Source organism: Pipra filicauda, unplaced genomic scaffold (genome assembly GCF_003945595.2).
Source record: "Pipra filicauda isolate LSUMZ 115617 unplaced genomic scaffold, ASM394559v2 scaffold98_size3848907_pilon, whole genome shotgun sequence".
NCBI classification, from domain to species: domain Eukaryota; kingdom Metazoa; phylum Chordata; class Aves; order Passeriformes; family Pipridae; genus Pipra; species Pipra filicauda.
The window spans coordinates 1,294,131-1,310,957 of NW_024105186.1; the positions used below are offsets into that span (position 1 = coordinate 1,294,131).

The 16,827-nt window shown below is 51.2% G+C and overlaps 1 protein-coding gene across 7 annotated transcripts in view; it reads right to left on the reverse strand.

Moving 5' to 3' along the window:
- Positions 1–16,827, reverse strand: part of RUBCN (rubicon autophagy regulator) — a 31,566-nt gene that overhangs the window by 14,404 nt on the left and 335 nt on the right. For 3 of the 7 annotated variants that reach the window (XM_039378049.1, XM_027751034.2, XM_027751033.2), the window contains exons 1-8: positions 11,755–11,809; positions 5,357–5,510; positions 3,490–3,573; positions 2,378–2,537; positions 2,098–2,204; positions 1,388–1,528; positions 1,013–1,169; positions 271–813 (exon numbers count right to left, since the gene is read on the reverse strand). In XM_039378049.1, the coding sequence (XP_039233983.1) occupies positions 271–813; positions 1,013–1,169; positions 1,388–1,528; positions 2,098–2,204; positions 2,378–2,537; positions 3,490–3,573; positions 5,357–5,510; positions 11,755–11,792 (1,384 nt within the window). In that variant the 5' untranslated portion in view covers positions 11,793–11,809. Of the gene's footprint in view, positions 1–270; positions 814–1,012; positions 1,170–1,387; positions 1,529–2,097; positions 2,205–2,377; positions 2,538–3,489; positions 3,574–5,356; positions 5,511–8,873; positions 10,834–11,754; positions 11,810–16,827 lie in introns of those variants that run through there. The other 4 variants (XM_027751030.2, XM_039378048.1, XM_027751032.2 and 1 more) reach the window with 2 other exon arrangements.

Here is a 16,827-nt window from a genome sequence, read left to right on the forward strand (position 1 = left end):
ACAGCACCGCTGCCATTTTCTAAGATTTTTTTGGTAAAAGCTGCCCATACCAGTAACAGTCTGGTCCAGGACATTCTGGAAAGGAATATGTCAGCCCATCGTTCCAGTGTGGAGCAGGTAAGCTAAGGGAAAAGACCAAATTTCCCAACCATTTGTCCACTGCTCCTCTCCCCAGTCTGAGCTATGGAGTCAAAGGGGTAGCCAGTATCAGCCTCCTGGTACCAGGGACTCCCACACCCAAAAGCCATCCCAGAAAAGCTGTCCCATTACCGTGCAACTTCCCCGAAGTCACGTTGGTGTCGGAGTGTGAGCGCACGTGGCTCTTCTTGAGGATGCCCTGTGGAGCTGACGACTGTCCCTCCGAGAAGCTGGACCGTCGCAACAGGCTCAGGCCCCTGCTTCCACCTCCGCTTGCCCCCTGCTCCCCCAGGGATGATACTGAGTCCAGCTTCTGGGAGCTGCTGGAGGAGAAGAGTTTGGAGCTACTGCTCTTGGAGCTGTTGGTGCTGGCACTGCTGCATGCCCGGCCCCGGCGTCCCAAGTTCCCGATGGCCAGGTATTCCGGCCCATCATTAACATCACTCTGCGGATCATCCTGACTCCCTGTCCAAGTATCCTCGCTCTGGCTGGTGGTGCTGGAACTCATCTCGCTGGCTGGAGAGAAGGGGTCTTTGGGTGAGGGGGTCTGGGTGACAGAGCCAGGCTGCTCCAGAGTGGACCTGCCCTCGCTGAAGGAGGAGGACCGAGCGGACAGGCAGCGCTCCTGGGGCTGGCTGGAGTTGGAGCTGACAAAGGAGCTCGCTGGTCTCCTGTCTGGACAGAGGCAGGAGCATGATGTCACACACTCTGGCACAAGCAGACCAGCACACCCACCCACCACAGGCAAAGGCCGGGGATCTCCCTCCCATCATAGGCAGAGATCTCCTCACACACATCCACCACAATGAAGAGCTGATAAAAAGGTAAAGTCTTTTCTGTGTCTACCCTGAGCTCCCCAGCCCACCCTTAATACCAGAGAGGCCAGAGGAGGCTGGATGGTGGAGGCTGGAGGAGGACCCAAAGCAGCGCGGCTGGGTGCAGCCAGCAGTGGGGACGTACGGGGACCCAGGGAGGGCTGTCAGGCTCTGACTCTTGGTCACTGGAGACAGATTGTCACTCCTCCTGGTAAGCTGAAGAGAAGTGGAATCATTAATAAATCAGCATCTATGGAGCTACATGTCAAAGGAGCAGCAACACAAAGGGATCGACCTGCGAGTGCCTGGTCACCAGCCAGCAAAGAATGCAGCAGCCCTGGGCACAGGAGGATGGGGAGGGAAAAACACAGCAGCACAGAAGGGAAGCGGGTCTTAGTTAGCAGCTACAGGACAGGCTCCTGTTGGGAAATTACCATGCTCTCAGTGAAATGATCCAGGCAGCCCAGTACTCCAGGCAGATGGCTCTCGTGTCCTTCAGCGTTGTGGTCACACATCTCTCTTGTCTCAGCAGAAGGGTCTGACGCGCACAGGGATGGCAGTGACGTTCCGGCCAGCTGAAAGAACACAGCCCCCATTTAACAGAGCCTCACTAATTGCTCTCCTCTGGGGAGCTCTGTGCAAAGAAAGCAGCTGCTGTTCCCCTCCTCTGGAGAGGGGCAGCTGGCGCAGGGCTGTACAGGGGGTCTCTGGTATAATCAGCAGGAGTGGACACCCAGGTGTCCTGGGGCATTGCCCATCCCCTCAGAGGGTGACTGTCCCTCATGACCAGGCAGCTCTGCATGCTGGCCCTGAAGCCTGGGACCGTTGGAGAGGGCTTTAGAGGTGCCTCTTACAAGGAACTGGTCCTCAGGTCCTCTACTCAAACCCTGGAAGCCAGCCTCAACCAAGGTTCCCCACTACAGGCCCCACACAACCATCCCGCCCACCGTGACCCCTGCCAGGTCACACAGGCAGCACAAACACCAGTTCCCTGCTCTCCTCCCATCTTGGAGCAACTTTTGCTACTTCCAAGTCCAGCCCCTTGTCCGAGGGCTCTTTGTGCCCTGAATGTGACCTTTCAGGAGCAGCCACAGCCAGTCAGCACCTGGGGAGAGTCAGATGTAAAATTGTGACCTCAACTCACCATGGAGGTGTCGATCTGAGCCAGAAGCCTGGGGTTGTTCTGTTCAACAGCTTCCAGGCACTGCAGCATGGCCGTGACGTGGGCGTCACTGAGCAGGAAGGCAGTGTCTGGGGAGAGAAAAATGCTGCTCGGGGGAGTCCCTCTCACCCACGTGCTTTGACACACCGGTTGCTCACATGCAAACCAACTTTTCTGCTGTTCCCTCTCACCCCCCACAGCTTGGAACCACCACCAACTAGATATTTTCCTAATAAGAAGGAAAAGGCCCGCTGCTCTTTACCTGCATAGAACTTCCTGATGTACTGCCGGTTCCCCAGGAGCGGCCTCAGCTGTGCCGACAGGCAGTGGCACTGCAGGCTGTGCTGCAGCCACAGCTGCGCGATGGCCTGGTCTCCTGAGCCCTCTGGGTCACGCTGGTCACTCTCCTGCAGGCTGATGAACTGGAAAGGGACATCAGGCACAGGTTAAGGCATGCAGAGGCAAGCAGGTGAGCAGGGCTTGTTCCACCACATGGCTTTGGTCCTCTTGATAACAGCAGCTTTGTCACCGTCAACGGGAAGGAGGACATGTCCCAGCAGCTCCCCAGCCACCAGGGAGGCAAAAGCACCAGGCAGGAACAACGTTTCAAAGGTCAGCTAGTGACCAAAGTCCTCCGACAGCCACCAGCACAACGAATTTCTCCTGCACACTCTCCCACCCATGTGTTTTGCCTCTGACCTGGAGGAACCCCTGGAGGAACTCCTAAATCCAACCTGACCCCAGTGGTGACGGTCATGTTCTTGCTGACACATTAACTCCAGAAGGTTATGACAATGCCTGAGCTGCTGCAGCTTGAAGAGCTGGACTGGAGTCACACCCCACATCCCCCCAGCAGCAGGCTGGACACGGGGGCTATGGACTACCAGTGGTCAGTCCTTTGTGCTCACCCATGGCAGGGCTCATGGATGTCAGCATGGGGCAGCCAAACACCAGGAGCATCCCTATGTGCCAGTGGTTGCCAGAAGCCAGGAATGGGAAAGTAAATGCATGGTGAAGCCACAACCCAGAAACGGGACAGCCCAGACCGTTAGAGGTTTGCACAGATGCATGAATCACCCCTGCTTACACACAAGCACTGCTTGTGCCAGTTCCCTTGGTGATGCCCGCTGCACCCGGCCCAGCCGAGCTGGAGACTGGCCTGGGGGAAATAAGCAGATGATTGTCTCAGCCCAAGCCACACTGAGTTCCCAGGACACGGCTTGTACCCAAACACACGGCTGCTTCAGCCTCCACAAGCCCTGGAGCCACTTTACCCACAACAGTCAAGGCACCACTACCCCACTGGTGAGGCTCACAGCCCAGCTGCCCCCTCCCCTCCCTCTGGGCACACCAGGCCACCCCACCAGAACCCACCTTCTCCAGGTGATGAGCAGAGCTGGGACTCAGCCAGCGAATGTCCTTCACAAACTGCCAGTAATCCTTCTGTCTGCAGCACACCTGCCCGGGACAGGGACAGTTAGGTACCACATCCCAAGTCCCAGTTAAATGACAACATTCCCCATTAGCCCCTTGCTGCCATGAGAGGATGTGCTGCCTGCCTCAGTTTTATTCAAACAATGAAGTTTTTTTCTTCTTAGTTATTCTTCCCTTTAGAGAGGAACTGTAGCAGAGTTGCTGTTTTCCTCAGCACCCTATCGGGTGTAAACACAGACCCAAAAAATCTCTCTTCAACAAAAAGCTGATTATTTTACTTCCATCTCTATTTCCTCTTTCACAAGTGACAGAGGAATGGCTTCTGCTTTGTGGTTTATTTGGTTTGGCAGCAGGGGGGGAGTAGCTTGGTTTTTTTAAGACTACAAAACTAATCCAGCAATTTTAGTTCTCTGGACTGAATAGGGCTTTCTGGACAAATACATTCAACCAAAAGTTTAAAAACGTCTAACCCCAGTTCTCTCAACATCTACATAGGGATTTTTTCACCTTTTCCTTTTATTCCTAGTTGTAAGCAAAAAAGTTGCCAAGAAAATAATGAGTGAAAGGAAATGTTTTGCTGGAGCAACTATGAGAAAACTGCTGTTAGGAAGCCTCCCTTTGCATCTCTGAAAGCTTGACTGGTGTCACACATGCCTAAGCAGGGCAGACATTCCTGAGTGGAAGAGCTGTAAATGTAAAAGCATTAAGGAAAGTAACACACCATCCTGCTTTCCATGATTGGCGTGAACTGTTACCAATATCAGACATGTATAAATCATTCACTTCCTGAAGCCCATTAACAGCAAATCTATCAGAAGGGAGCACTGCACTCCTCACATAGAAAAGGTAGCTTCTCTCTCTGATGATCTCCCAAAGGTCCCTGGTCCACACCACTGGGGCCTAACAGGAGCAGAGCAGCACCATAACGAGTGCTGGCTGCAAACTTAATGAATCCAGCAAGCAAAGCTCCCTGGTGGGACAACCTGCCAGCCTGGCTCTTCCTGGAGGTTTATTAGCTTGGGTGCAGCACTGTACAGATTCAGTTGTCCTGACCCTGAACCCAGCTGGCCCATGCAAGCTGCCTGGAGCTCCTCTGCATGGCTCTCTTCTCTCAGTGTGGCAGAGCCACCGATGGGAAGCCTGTCCCTGGGCATCCCCTGCAGCCTTTCTTCAGCTTTCCCCTGTAAGTTAATTGTGCTGCTAATTGCAAGCTGAAAGGGAGATCTTCCGGCCTCTGCACACAACTGGGAAAGAGAAATTCTTCCAGGCAGCCATGAAAGGGGTAAAGGCTGGGTGAGCAACTGCAGGCACAACAAGAGCCTGGAAAGAGTGATCCCATTCACGCAGGGCGCGGGTTTGGCTGCCAGCTCCTGTTACTAACACAGCTAACCAGAAACAGTAAAGACATGAGGTTTCTCTTGCCAGACCTCACTGGGGACTTGTCCAAGCGCAGATGATACGGGGCTGACTCACTGCAAATGCAATTTAATTGTTTGGCTACAGCAGGAGGAAAGGAGAGAGGAGTGGCCTCAGTAGAGGGGGCACAAGTACTTAGAAAAACCATATTGAAGGTAGATGAGATAGAAACAACATGCACCCAGGTCTCTCTGACAACCACAGCACTTGCCAGGCAAGCTCAGTTGCTGCTTGGACCATTTCCCACACTGCTACAAGCACTGTAGCCACTCTATGCTATGAGAACAGAAGTGAGCTGCAGCAGACAGGACTGCCCCACGTGCTAGTGACAGGCACCAAAGCTGCTACAGACAGACAGATAGACAGCCATGCTGGCAGGACAGAGTCCTACCTTGTCGTGGATGAGCCCATGGTAGAGGATGCTGTGCATGTCTCTGCAGAGCCGTTCCAAGCCCCCATACTTGGACCAGACATTTGGGTTACTGATGGACACCAAACCTTCCACTGTGGTCTTCAAGTTGCCAAGCAGCTTCCAATGCTCCTTCCTGCAGAGGAACACAGCAAGACACATCAAGAGATACAGCAAGAGGAGCTTCATAACAGGAACATGGTCTTGCACTCTTTCCAAGGAGACTCTGGTCAGGCTGAAACCTTCAGTGGTCCAGAAGCCAGCAAAGGTGAACTAAAGAACTTTACTACTCCCTGTGGTCAACATGGTTTGTGGACAACAGGCCGTATCGTAATGATTCTTCTGAGGACTGGTAGCCACCACCAATGTGGTCTCAGGAGACAGCCAGAACAAAGACTGAGCAAAGACTGAACCAAGACATTGGTTCCTGCAATATACCACTTGCTTAGTATGGCCAACAAAGCTGGAGGACACCTTCCCAGCCAGCCTCTCACTTGCTTCACTCACATGCTCTCTCTATCAGGGACTGCCGAGAGCAGCAGCCCCTCGGGAGTTGCAGCTCTGAGGGAGGGCATGATGTCCACCAGATCTAGCAGAGACTGGCCCCTCTACACCTGTGTTTACAGAGTGGCTGAGAAACACACACTGCATCGAGCACTCCAGCCCTGCTCCACCCCCAGGGAGGTAACACTGCATCTGCATCTCTCCCTCTGGAGCTGCTCTCTGGGCCCCGAGCTGCTGCAGGCACAAGTCGACTTTCTTGCAGAAGCATTCACCACGTTCTGGACAGAGATCAGCAAACTGCTGGTGTACTCTGGAGCGTGCACAGCATTTCATCAATATCATCCCCCTCAGCTACCCAGCATACAGCAAGAAAGCACCATTATCTACCACAAAGCAGGAGCGATGGTGCAGAGAGGTAATGCCATTTGCATATGCAAAAGCAGCTTTGGGGAAGAAAGCTTTGTATGACTGAGGTCCCCACTCAAGCTGCTTGACACTGTTGCCAGAGGAACAGCAGCTGTCAAAAACACATATTCAAACAGGAGCCACTCTCTCAAGAAGCAACAGCAGTGTTGCAAGGTATAGTTAGGAGTGTAAATATCAAAATAGTATGCTTCTGCAGGGTTTGTAACAAAGGCACCCAAGCTGACACCTTAGAATGAAAATCCAGCCTTTCAACTGGCAAGAAATAACCCAGTGTTTCAGCTGTTAATCCCTTCCACAGCAAAACCAAAGTGGATTTCCAAAACAAAAGGGAAAAAAAAAAGGAAAAAAATTAAAATAAATAACATTATTTAAAGCTGCTCTCATTTTCATCCCTGGGGGATAAAAGTGTGGGCCACATACTTCTGGTATTAAAAACAAAGCTTTCCTCACCAATAACCTCTTTTCGAGACTAGTTCACTACTGCCAAACTGATCAGTTGAACAAGCAGATCATCAAATATTGGCTCTACTCCAAGACCCCCATCATTTCCCCTTCCTCTTCAGGGAAATCTCACCACTTTCAGCACCCACCTAAGCTTAAACCACACAGAAGCCAACCCATCCCACCAGCAAAGCCTGTTGCCCCGCCAGCACCGGAGTTCTAAACCAGAGCAATCGATGTACCTTTTTGTTCATGATGTACTTAGACTTAGAGGCACAGTCAGGGCTTTATCTCAGGAGAGACTGAAGAAAAATGCACAGATACAAATCAAAGGCAGTTTCCTGAAGGAGATAGGATTCAGGGAGACAAAAGAAAAGATCCAGCCTTTCTGAATTTATGGGCTTTTCCCATCCCCACCCTGCGGGCTGCAGATGCTCTTTGTCTACGGATGCCCAGAGAGGCACTGCCAGTTCCTGGTCAAAGAGCATCTGCAGCCAGGGAGATCAAAACCAGCTCCTCCCTAAGATATTTCAACACTCAAGAGCTAGGAAATGCAAGTGAAAGCTCAGCCACACTGTTGATATTCCAAATCAGTGAGTCAGGGGAACTCCCTCTCATGTTGTTTCATGCTATATAAAGCAAGAAATGCACACAAGGATGTGAGGGCAGCATATGTAGAGATGTGCCTTTCCAAATGAACAGTCTCATTAGAAGAGTTGTGCATCTCTCAAGATGTAGCAAACCAGGAGCCAACAGAGTGGAGTTAGGGCTCCCTCCCAGCACAGGGTAACTAAGGCTAAGCAATCCTCAAACAAAATAACCTCAAAGTGTTAAAACACTGAACACAGAAGCACTTAGGGAATGAATGGCACAATGAAAGCACCTTTGCAGAGGTGATGTAGAAGTTACGAAAAGTGAATTAAATCCTTGTAGGACAGTAAGTATCCTATGGGACTTGTTGGCCCAAAGCAGTTCAGAAGCTGGACACACAAGACCCTTCTGATACCCAAACCCTAGCTGTTTCTGGGCTGGAAAATGCTGGAAAGCACACAGTGACACAAGGTTGAAGAAATGAAGACCCATATAGTTGGGTGCAGGTGGCAGGGAAATTGAGAGAGCACAGCTAACCTCATTTCATTTTTGACCAGACTCACTGGCTAACCCTGTAGGGTTTGCTCCCCTCCCACTGACAGAGCCTGGGCTTCATCTGCCAGAAGGAACGGAGAAAGCTCAAATCCCAGCTGCCCTCCAGTTCCCCATTTCAGCAGGTGTTCAGAGCACTACTATGAAATCTGCTTATTTTTTCCTGAAGAAGGAGAGTTCTCCTTTGCTAGTGCTATAGAAAGCCTGACATGGGGTAAGGCCAAGTCATATCATATCATGCACCCTTATTTACAGTAAGGGCAAAGTGAGAAACACACCCCAGAGGGTCACAGTACACAAGCAGAGCCTTCCCTGCAAGAACCACACATGCTTCTGATCTCCTGTTTCAGCAGAGCCTGGTTCCCCCTGCCAGAAGGACCAAGGGTGCGTGCAGGTGCCATGGATGGTGGAGCACTGGTGAGACCTCAACCACATCCCTCTCCTCCCTTAAAGACAACCTCTGATCCAGCCTCCAATTTTAACCACCTGCTTCATAAACTTGGCTCTGGGCCTCCTTTCCTTACCACCACAAACCCCATCTTCAGGTACAGCAACATCAACCTGCTGTCAGGAACTGTCCCAAATATAACTTAACCTTTTGCACTGGAGTGATAAAAGACAGAATCCAGCCTTGGAACAAGAAATGGCTTAATGCCACTGCTGCTGACATCAATAGGGAATGCTGCTTGCTTTCCTCAAGGCTTTCTCAGCCCCTCCGTGCCAGCAAGGGTAGGAACTTCTCTTGGTCCAAGTCAGCAAAGGTGACTCACAGCAGAGGCAGGGAGCCATGGTGCTGACTCAGGTGGACTTCTTCATTTAAAATAAAACCAAGCCCTAATTACTTTCCAAAACAGAATCACACAGGTAGCATTCAAAAATAGAAAATAGAAATGAAGCTCATCCTTCTTGCAAACAACATCTGCTGTGTGTTTCCTGCGCTCTGCAGGAGGCACCAAGCAATGGCTGCTTGAATCCTGACCTCTACCTGGAGGACTCCCTCGATCCTTCTTAGCATACTGAAGAGGTCGAGCTGAGGATGCCGAGGTCATGGAGGGACTTCTGACAAATCTCCAAGGACATTCCTGTGCTGGCTGTCAGTTCCTCCTGCAGAAACCCAAGACTCCACGTAACCCGCCGCTGCGCAGAGCCTGCTCCCGCCTCGTCGTCCCCGGATCTCCCAGACAACCAGCAGCCCCTTCCCTGGGCTCCCCCGCCTGCTCCTCCAGCAGGCTCAGCACTGCTGGGAAAAGGGATTAAAAGAAAGCCAGGCTTCGTGCAATTCATCTGCAGTCACAGGGAGTGGCTGACGAGGCAGGGGAAGCCAGATGAGCTCTGCCAGCCCAGCAGGTCAGCCCCGCAGTGCCAGGCAGGGACAGCCAAGCAGGCTGGCTGGAAAAGGGGCACACAGGGTGGCTTGCCCTGTACTAAAAGCTTGCATGGATACAGAATGGGAGGCACAACCAAGATAGGTCCCCTAGCAAACACAGCCCATGCTGACACACTCTTGCTCTGCACTGGCAAAGGATGAGGGAAGAAAAGAGGAATTAAAGGTGTTTTTTAACCTTTTCAAGGCAGATAACTTTACCTGCTCATCCTGGCTAAGCCTCTCACAAGCAGGTGACCACAACCTCTAGACCCAGGACACTGTCCATCAGGCTTTGATCTGCACAAGACTCATCTGTGACAAGCACGCAGGCAGCCAGAGGCAGAGACAGGCAGAGCAGATCCCCATGGCAGCCACCTCCCTGGGACCAGCTGCTCATCTAGCACAGGTTCCCTTTAGGGACCCTCTCCTCTGGCCCTGCTGTCCCTGGGGGCCTTGCTGGTGCCAGAGCTGAAGGCAGCAGCTCTCTGCCAAACTGCCCAGCTGACCATCCCTGCTCTCCCTGGGACTGCTGTATCCTCTGCACCACCTGCCCACCACCCTGAGAGCCCTGCTATGTGCCTGGCAGGACAGCACTAACCTTCCTGCAGTGCCCACATGGACACGGGTGTTACAGCCCCTGCTACCTGATGCAGTTCAGACCTGCTGCTTAGGAGGAAAAACCCAGCACGAGATCCTCATTTTCCTCTCCCATGCTGGCAGGAGGATGGACTTCAGCAGAATAACTTTTGCTTCTGCGTTTCCTGTGATCCATGGGAAGATGGATCCAGTGACCTCTATTCTATTGCTATCAGTCACAGCCACAATCCAGTGTGAAATGACACCTCACCGGGAACAAAAACACAAAACCCACCGTACAAAGGACAAGGCAGTGCAAGGCCCACGTGGGATCCTCCCCAGGGCATCAGTGCCATCCAGGAGAACAAGCAGGCCCCCACATGTGCCAGCACCGTGGAGTTGATACCCTCCTTGTCCCTGGGGGGTGCTGGGGGTGGTAACACCTAAGCTCTATTAGTCATGACATGGTAGAGTCTGGTGGTGCAGGCCTTGCACTTGCAAAGGCATGAAAATGCACAAAGATAAGTCTGGAAAGACAAAGCGGTGAATGCAGTCAATTCCTTTCGCCTTTCAGAGCCTGCTGGGTCTGAAGCATTAGTAAAGAGTGAGAACAGCTCCAACTGTGTAAATCCAAAGGCACCCCAAACCTGTGCTATAGCTTTAAAGGCACCGGTAGCATTTTCCCAGCTGATATGGCAAGCAGGAATAGCTGAGCCCCTCAGATAAGGAATGCTTCTCTCCCATATCAAGTTTCAGCTGCTCCTTCTTCCCCAGGCAACACTCCCAATGTCCGTCCAACACTCATCCTGTGCTTGTGAGCACAGGAGCAAAACCAAAGCACATGCAAAAACCTGAAGTAAATAGACTTGTCATCAAAACACCTCCAGGAAACAACCTCTGCTGCTCTTACAAATGCTAACAAGGAGAACCAGGCCTGAAGCACAAATGAGGACCATGCAGGCAGGCGAGGTCACTGTGGCCATGCTCACTCCCAGCCACAGGGGTGGTGCAGGCACAGGACCTCGCCTTCGGAGACTTCTGTTCAGCACATGGAAGAGGTGGTGCAGCTGACTGCCAGGAGGGTAAGGAGATAGGATCCCAGATCAGCGAGCTGCAGAGCCACCAGAGCAGCGGCAGTGCAGTGTGAGGGTGGGCTGGTTTCACCCTTAGGCTCAAGGCGTCCAAAGGAGAGAGGCCCGGCAGCTGCTGTCCTGGCCAGGACTGATGGGGACCACAGTGCAGAGCATCAGGTACCGAGGGCACGCGTCTGTGGCCATCACTGTCCCTCCAGTGGCAAACATACTCTGGCCCAGCGTGGGTGATGGCAGCCACACTCTGCTCTGACAGCCCATTCACCGTGTGCTTCCTCCCACCGGGGACGCTGCAAGCACCAATCCCACCCATCCCAAGGGGTCTGTTCCTTCCCAGACCGCTCCCAGGTACCTCCGCACCCGTGCGCTGGCGCTGGGTGTGCACACACACTCACACACACCCACGCAGGACGGGAGCTCGCCGGGGGCACCCCCAGCGCATCCCCGGTGCTTCCCAAGCACCACGCGCGCGCCGGCCCTGCAGCCACCCGTGCTCCCGCACGCACATCCCGCGCTCCCCGCCGCGTCCTACATAACTCGTTACTGACCCACGCGTGCACACACAGGACCCTGCCGCCCCCGGTGCCAGCGCACACGCGCACTGACACCGCCCACCACACCCGCACCCCGTGTCATGCCTCCCGCGGGTTCCAACGCGGGACACTCACACCCGCCCCCGGTGCCACGCGCTCCCCACGGGCACCCACGCGGGCCGCGCCGCCAGGACACCCGCACCCCCACGCCCGTGTCCCGCCTCCCGCGGGCGCCCAACGCGGGGCCGTGTCCCGGGGACACTCGCGCCCCCCGCGCGCGTCCCGCCCCCGCGGCCCCACCTGCTCTCCGCGCGCCCCGCGTGGGGCCCGATCTCCATCGCGGGCGCGCGCGCGGCCCCGCCGCAGCCGCGACACCGTCACGTGGGGGCGGTGGGGGAGGAGAGGCTGCCCCGCCCCGCCGCGCCCTCAGACTACAATTCCCAGCGTGCCCCGCGGCCGCCCGGCGCTCCCAGCGTCGCGGCGGACTACAACTCCCGGCGTGCACGGCGGTTTCGCCTCAGCCGCCCCCGCCCTGCAGCTCTTGGTGTTCCCCGCCGGCGCCTTCAGAGAGCGGGTTAAAAACGCAGTAACTGCTGAGACAACCCTCACCAAACCCTGCGTGGCACGTGATGAGAAAAGTGTGATGGCAGGGGAAAAAAAAAAAACAAAACAAAAAACGTGTCCCTGAGGGGCAGCTCATGCTCTGATCACACCTGCAGGGACAGAGGAACTGGAAAGAAGGTTCTCCCGTCCGCTACAAGGAGGGTGTGGGAAATACAGCAGAATTGGGTGCGCCTTCCACTGAAATGCAGTGAAATGAAACCTGAAAAAGGAAAAAGTGATGCTGCTGCCTTCAGACTGAGAACAGTCAATGACAAATAGGAGATGAAACCCAAATATGTCTGGAGTTGTCTGATGCCTCAGAAACCAAAGCTACGTATTTTACAGAACCACAGAACCAACTAGGTTAAAAAAGACTTTTGATATCATCGAGTCCGGCCTAAGACCTAACATCACCTTGTCAACTAGACCATGGCAGTAAGTGCCATGTCCAGTCTTTCCTTAAACACCTCCACCGACAGTGACTCCACCACCTCCCTGGGCAGCCCATTCCAATGCCCAATCACCCTTTCTCCGAAGAACAATATTTACACAATGGAAACTCCCTATAACTATTACTTTTAATGATAAATATATGCTGCATACATGAAATAGCACCCCTTGACCTGGCAATTTGTATGTGGTTTATTTTACCAGTACAGTACCTCTGCAGCATGTGGGGGAACAGCATTCTGTACTGCTGTTCTTAATAACAACAACACGTTTTTCAGAAGGACTCTTCATACAAAGTAATTGTATACAAGTGTGGAACAACTTCAGCCCATTTGTCAGGCAGAAACTTCCTTGCTTAGAGGCTACTGCAGTGATTGAAAACACTGGCTCTACGTGGCATGTTTGGTATCACGGCATCAGACTGTGTTGACTCTAACAGTAAAAATATTGGAGAAAATCATGTCATCAGGACTATTGCAATCATTAGAGGATCATGTCTGGTGAAATGGAGCATGCAAATAAAGCTGACAGATCTAATTTAGCTCCTCAATCAGGAATTACAAGATTCTTCTAGTTCCACAAGTCAGAAATAGCCTGGATGTTACTCAACAGTGATTTTTTAAATTTCTTCAGAAAAAAACCTCTCCTTTTCCCTACTTCATTATGTTGTTTTCATATGTTACTTATAGACATTGTTTACTTAACTATTGTCAATGCCCACGTTGATTTAGAGAGAGTATAAAAAACTATTATAAATAAGCCTGTAATCACACACAGATGTGAGCTTCTGGGACTGCACTGAGGTTAAACTGGAGATTAATCCTTCAGTGCAAAATCTGAGGAGTGCCAATAGGGGTCAACAATTGTAAACATATGTTATACATACATATATATATAATATATATATATATTAAAAAAATATATATATCCTTTTGCTGAACAGTAGCAGAATTTGGAATCTCACAGACCTGATTGCTGTTTGGGGAAGATTTGGATGACAAAGTTAGTTACTGACTCTTTAATCATAAAGAGCACATCGCAGAGAAGGCAGAATTGGAAATTATTGGTAGAAGCCAGATAATTTCACGTTAGGAATAAGAAGCTATTTTTATCAGGGCAGTGCTTGTGTCCCTAGGGAAGTAGAGACCTCTTTTGGAAGGTGCACTGGAATAGCTCACTGGTTTCTGGGATCAATTCAAGTATGGTATTCCACAGCTCATAACATGCAGTTTGGACTAGACAGTCCCCTCTGGCTTTAAATGTTTGAGTGCACTTAGGACCTCATCCTTTGGGTGTTGTTTCTGCATGGTAATTTTAGCACTTCCTCCTGGGAATTTCAGCATGTTCAGTAGGTAACATCTACTCTGCAATTCCTCCACAATGTACCAGAACAAGGGGGGCAGCTGAGTCATGTTGTCTCATTTTGGTGAGGAGACAAATAACTAGTGCTCAGGAAGAGTCTGGGAAAGGCCCAGGAAAGAACCAGCCCCAAAACTTATTACAGCCTGTGGGTGCTTTAGACACACAGTGTTCTTACAGTGGATACAAACTCAGCATGGCTGAATCATACTGGACTTTATACAGTTAAAGGACTGGTTCTTTGTACTGTCAGTGCCATGTGGAAACTTTGACTCTTGGCTGGATGCTGGCACAGTCCTGAGAGCCACACAGCAAACCAAGAGCTGATATTTGCATGGCTGCCTTCATGATCCCCACAGCTTTCCAGCCATTTTGAACACAGAAGGAAAATACTCTTCAGAAGCAGAACTTTTGCCTGGTTTTCTGTTGTGCTGAGCAGCAGATAGCTAGTGTCCTGTTTGGATAATAAATGCAACCCATGGATGTGGTAAAACGGATTTTTTCTGATTTCCACTTGTCACGAGGGCAGTCAGCAACTGCCACCTTTGCAGTTCCCATGTTTGTTTGGGGTAAACAGAGCATTTGTTTATTGGTGTGACGCAGTTCCCAGATGGAGCTGCACCCTACAGCATCACAGGAATTTGGTTTAACGCTTTTTAAAAAATACATCTTTTGGCACCTCTATTATTAGTAGTTGTTGGTAATCTGGCAATAGCATCTTTGCTTTAGAAATGCAGCCTGATTATAAGAACCTCAAGTCCTACTTGTCATCAATCACTTGTCATCCAATCCCACTTGTCACCTGGGGGAAAATGTGTAAATTATCAAATCCATCAGTCCATCTGAACATGCTGCACATGGAGAACACACAGAATAAAACGGGATGGAACTGTCAGCCTCCAGCACTGTGGTCACGAGCTTCTCCTGCTTGAAGGGAAAATCTCTCACTAGCCAAAGGTGTCCTGTGCAAGTAACTGAGCCATTCTCTTCTAGACAGTAGGAAGCAGAAAGAGGAACATCCAGAAGCATGTTATTGGCCTTATTTTAATGGGAAGAGATGCCTAGAGTGTACAGGGAGACAACAAGGCCTTGTCAACAGTCTGTAGTGCAGGACACAGCAGAGGCCAGAAAGCCTCTACTGACTCATTCTTGCCTTTCATGATAACACTCCTAGAAAGATCTCCCATTCTAAAGGCCTGTACAGTGTTTCAGTGCAGGTGCCTCCCAGCACAGGACAGAGCTGTGACAGGGATTACACACATGGGAGCTCATTGTGTGTCAGGAACTCAGGATATTACACTTGTCACGGAGTGTTTATTTTAGCAAATGCACATGTGGCGGAGTGGGCAGTTAAAGAAATGTGGGAGTGTTTCTGCTGCCAGGGGGCGTGTGCAAGGTCGGGTATGGAAATATTTATTCCTGCCCAAGGGCACTTGCAATGCAGTCCCTGGAGTTTCAGTATGGAGCTCTCCCTCTGGAGGCTGGTGGGCAGACCATAAAACGAGCTATCCTTGGCGCAGAGCCTGCTGAAGGCCCAGGGCGAGAGAAGACACCTGTAGAATGGCAGCCGCAGCACAGCTCCCAGGGAAAACGGGGGGAGATGTGGACAGTAATGCCAGGTGACCATTGTGAGAGGGGGAAATGGATGTGGGTTTTCCTTTCAGCATTTACTGCCTGGCTTCTGAAGGAAGTCTGTCCTCTGCAATCGCCTTGTCTGCCCATCTGATCCTTCCTTTACTGCCTCTGGAACTCACTGACCAATTTCAACCAAGCATGAGCAAGACACAGAGATTTCAGAGATAATGACTATCCCTTAAATTAAATAGAGTGTCAAAGGAAGGAAGAGCCGCTCTATAAAATATAGGTAGATCCCAGCTCTGTTACACATAACTTCCTTAGCAGCAGCCAGTTCTCCACTAGGGATGTGTGCACTGCTGACCCCTCAACAATACCAACAGCTCCAAAGAATGCAAATATTCAGGGAGGAAGGAAAGGCTTCACTAGATTCCTTGTTCAAAAAACAAAGTTGTTGATTTCCCTTCTGAATTTCTCAATCATGTGATTCTAACCAAAGGCTGGATAAGATAACAGCTCTGAAAAGAGCCCAAAGAGAACAAAATGTCCATGGACACACTGTTCCAGGTTTAAGTACTAATTTTAAGCCTTCCATGATATTTTTAAATAGGAACCTGGTTTGAACTCTGCCGTTTGACATTTGGAAACATATTTCTGCTCAAAACCACCCTGTTTTGCTGTTCACAGTACAGGTTATTTGTTTTAATTGCACTGGGGTTGCAGGCAAAGGCATCTCACGTTCAGCTTCCCAGCTGAACACCCTTCCCTACCCTGCAACATGGAATGGTTTGGGTTGGAGGGGACCTTTAGAGGTCATCAAGTCCAACCCCACTGCCGCAAGCAGGGACACCTTCAACCCGATCAGGTTGCTCAGAGCCCCATCCAACCATACCTTGACTGTTTCCAGGGGTGGGGAATCCACCAGCTCTCTGGGCAACATGTGACAGTGTTCTACCACCCTCACTGTAAAAAAAATTCTTCCTTATATGTAAAAATATTCTTCCTTGTATCCTTATATATATATTCTTTTTTATATTATATTCCACTCTCTTCCAGTTTAAAGCCATTATCCCTTCCCTATTGCCACAGGCCCTGCTAAAAAGCTTGTCCCATCTTATAGGCCCATTTCAAGTACTGAAAGGCTGCAATGTGGTCTCCCCGGAGCCTTCTTTTCTCCAGGTTGAACAACCCCAACTCTCTCAGCCCTTCCTCATAGGGGAAGTGCTCCATCCTTCCAATCATCTCAGCACTCCATCGGACCTCCAGCCAGCCCATGATTTCATGCCCTGTTCTCCAAGCCCCCAGCACAGGGCACCCTGCCAACAGCCCTGCCTCCCAGCGCCCCACGCCGATGTGGCAGGGAAGCCCTGACCCTTCCCAAGGACA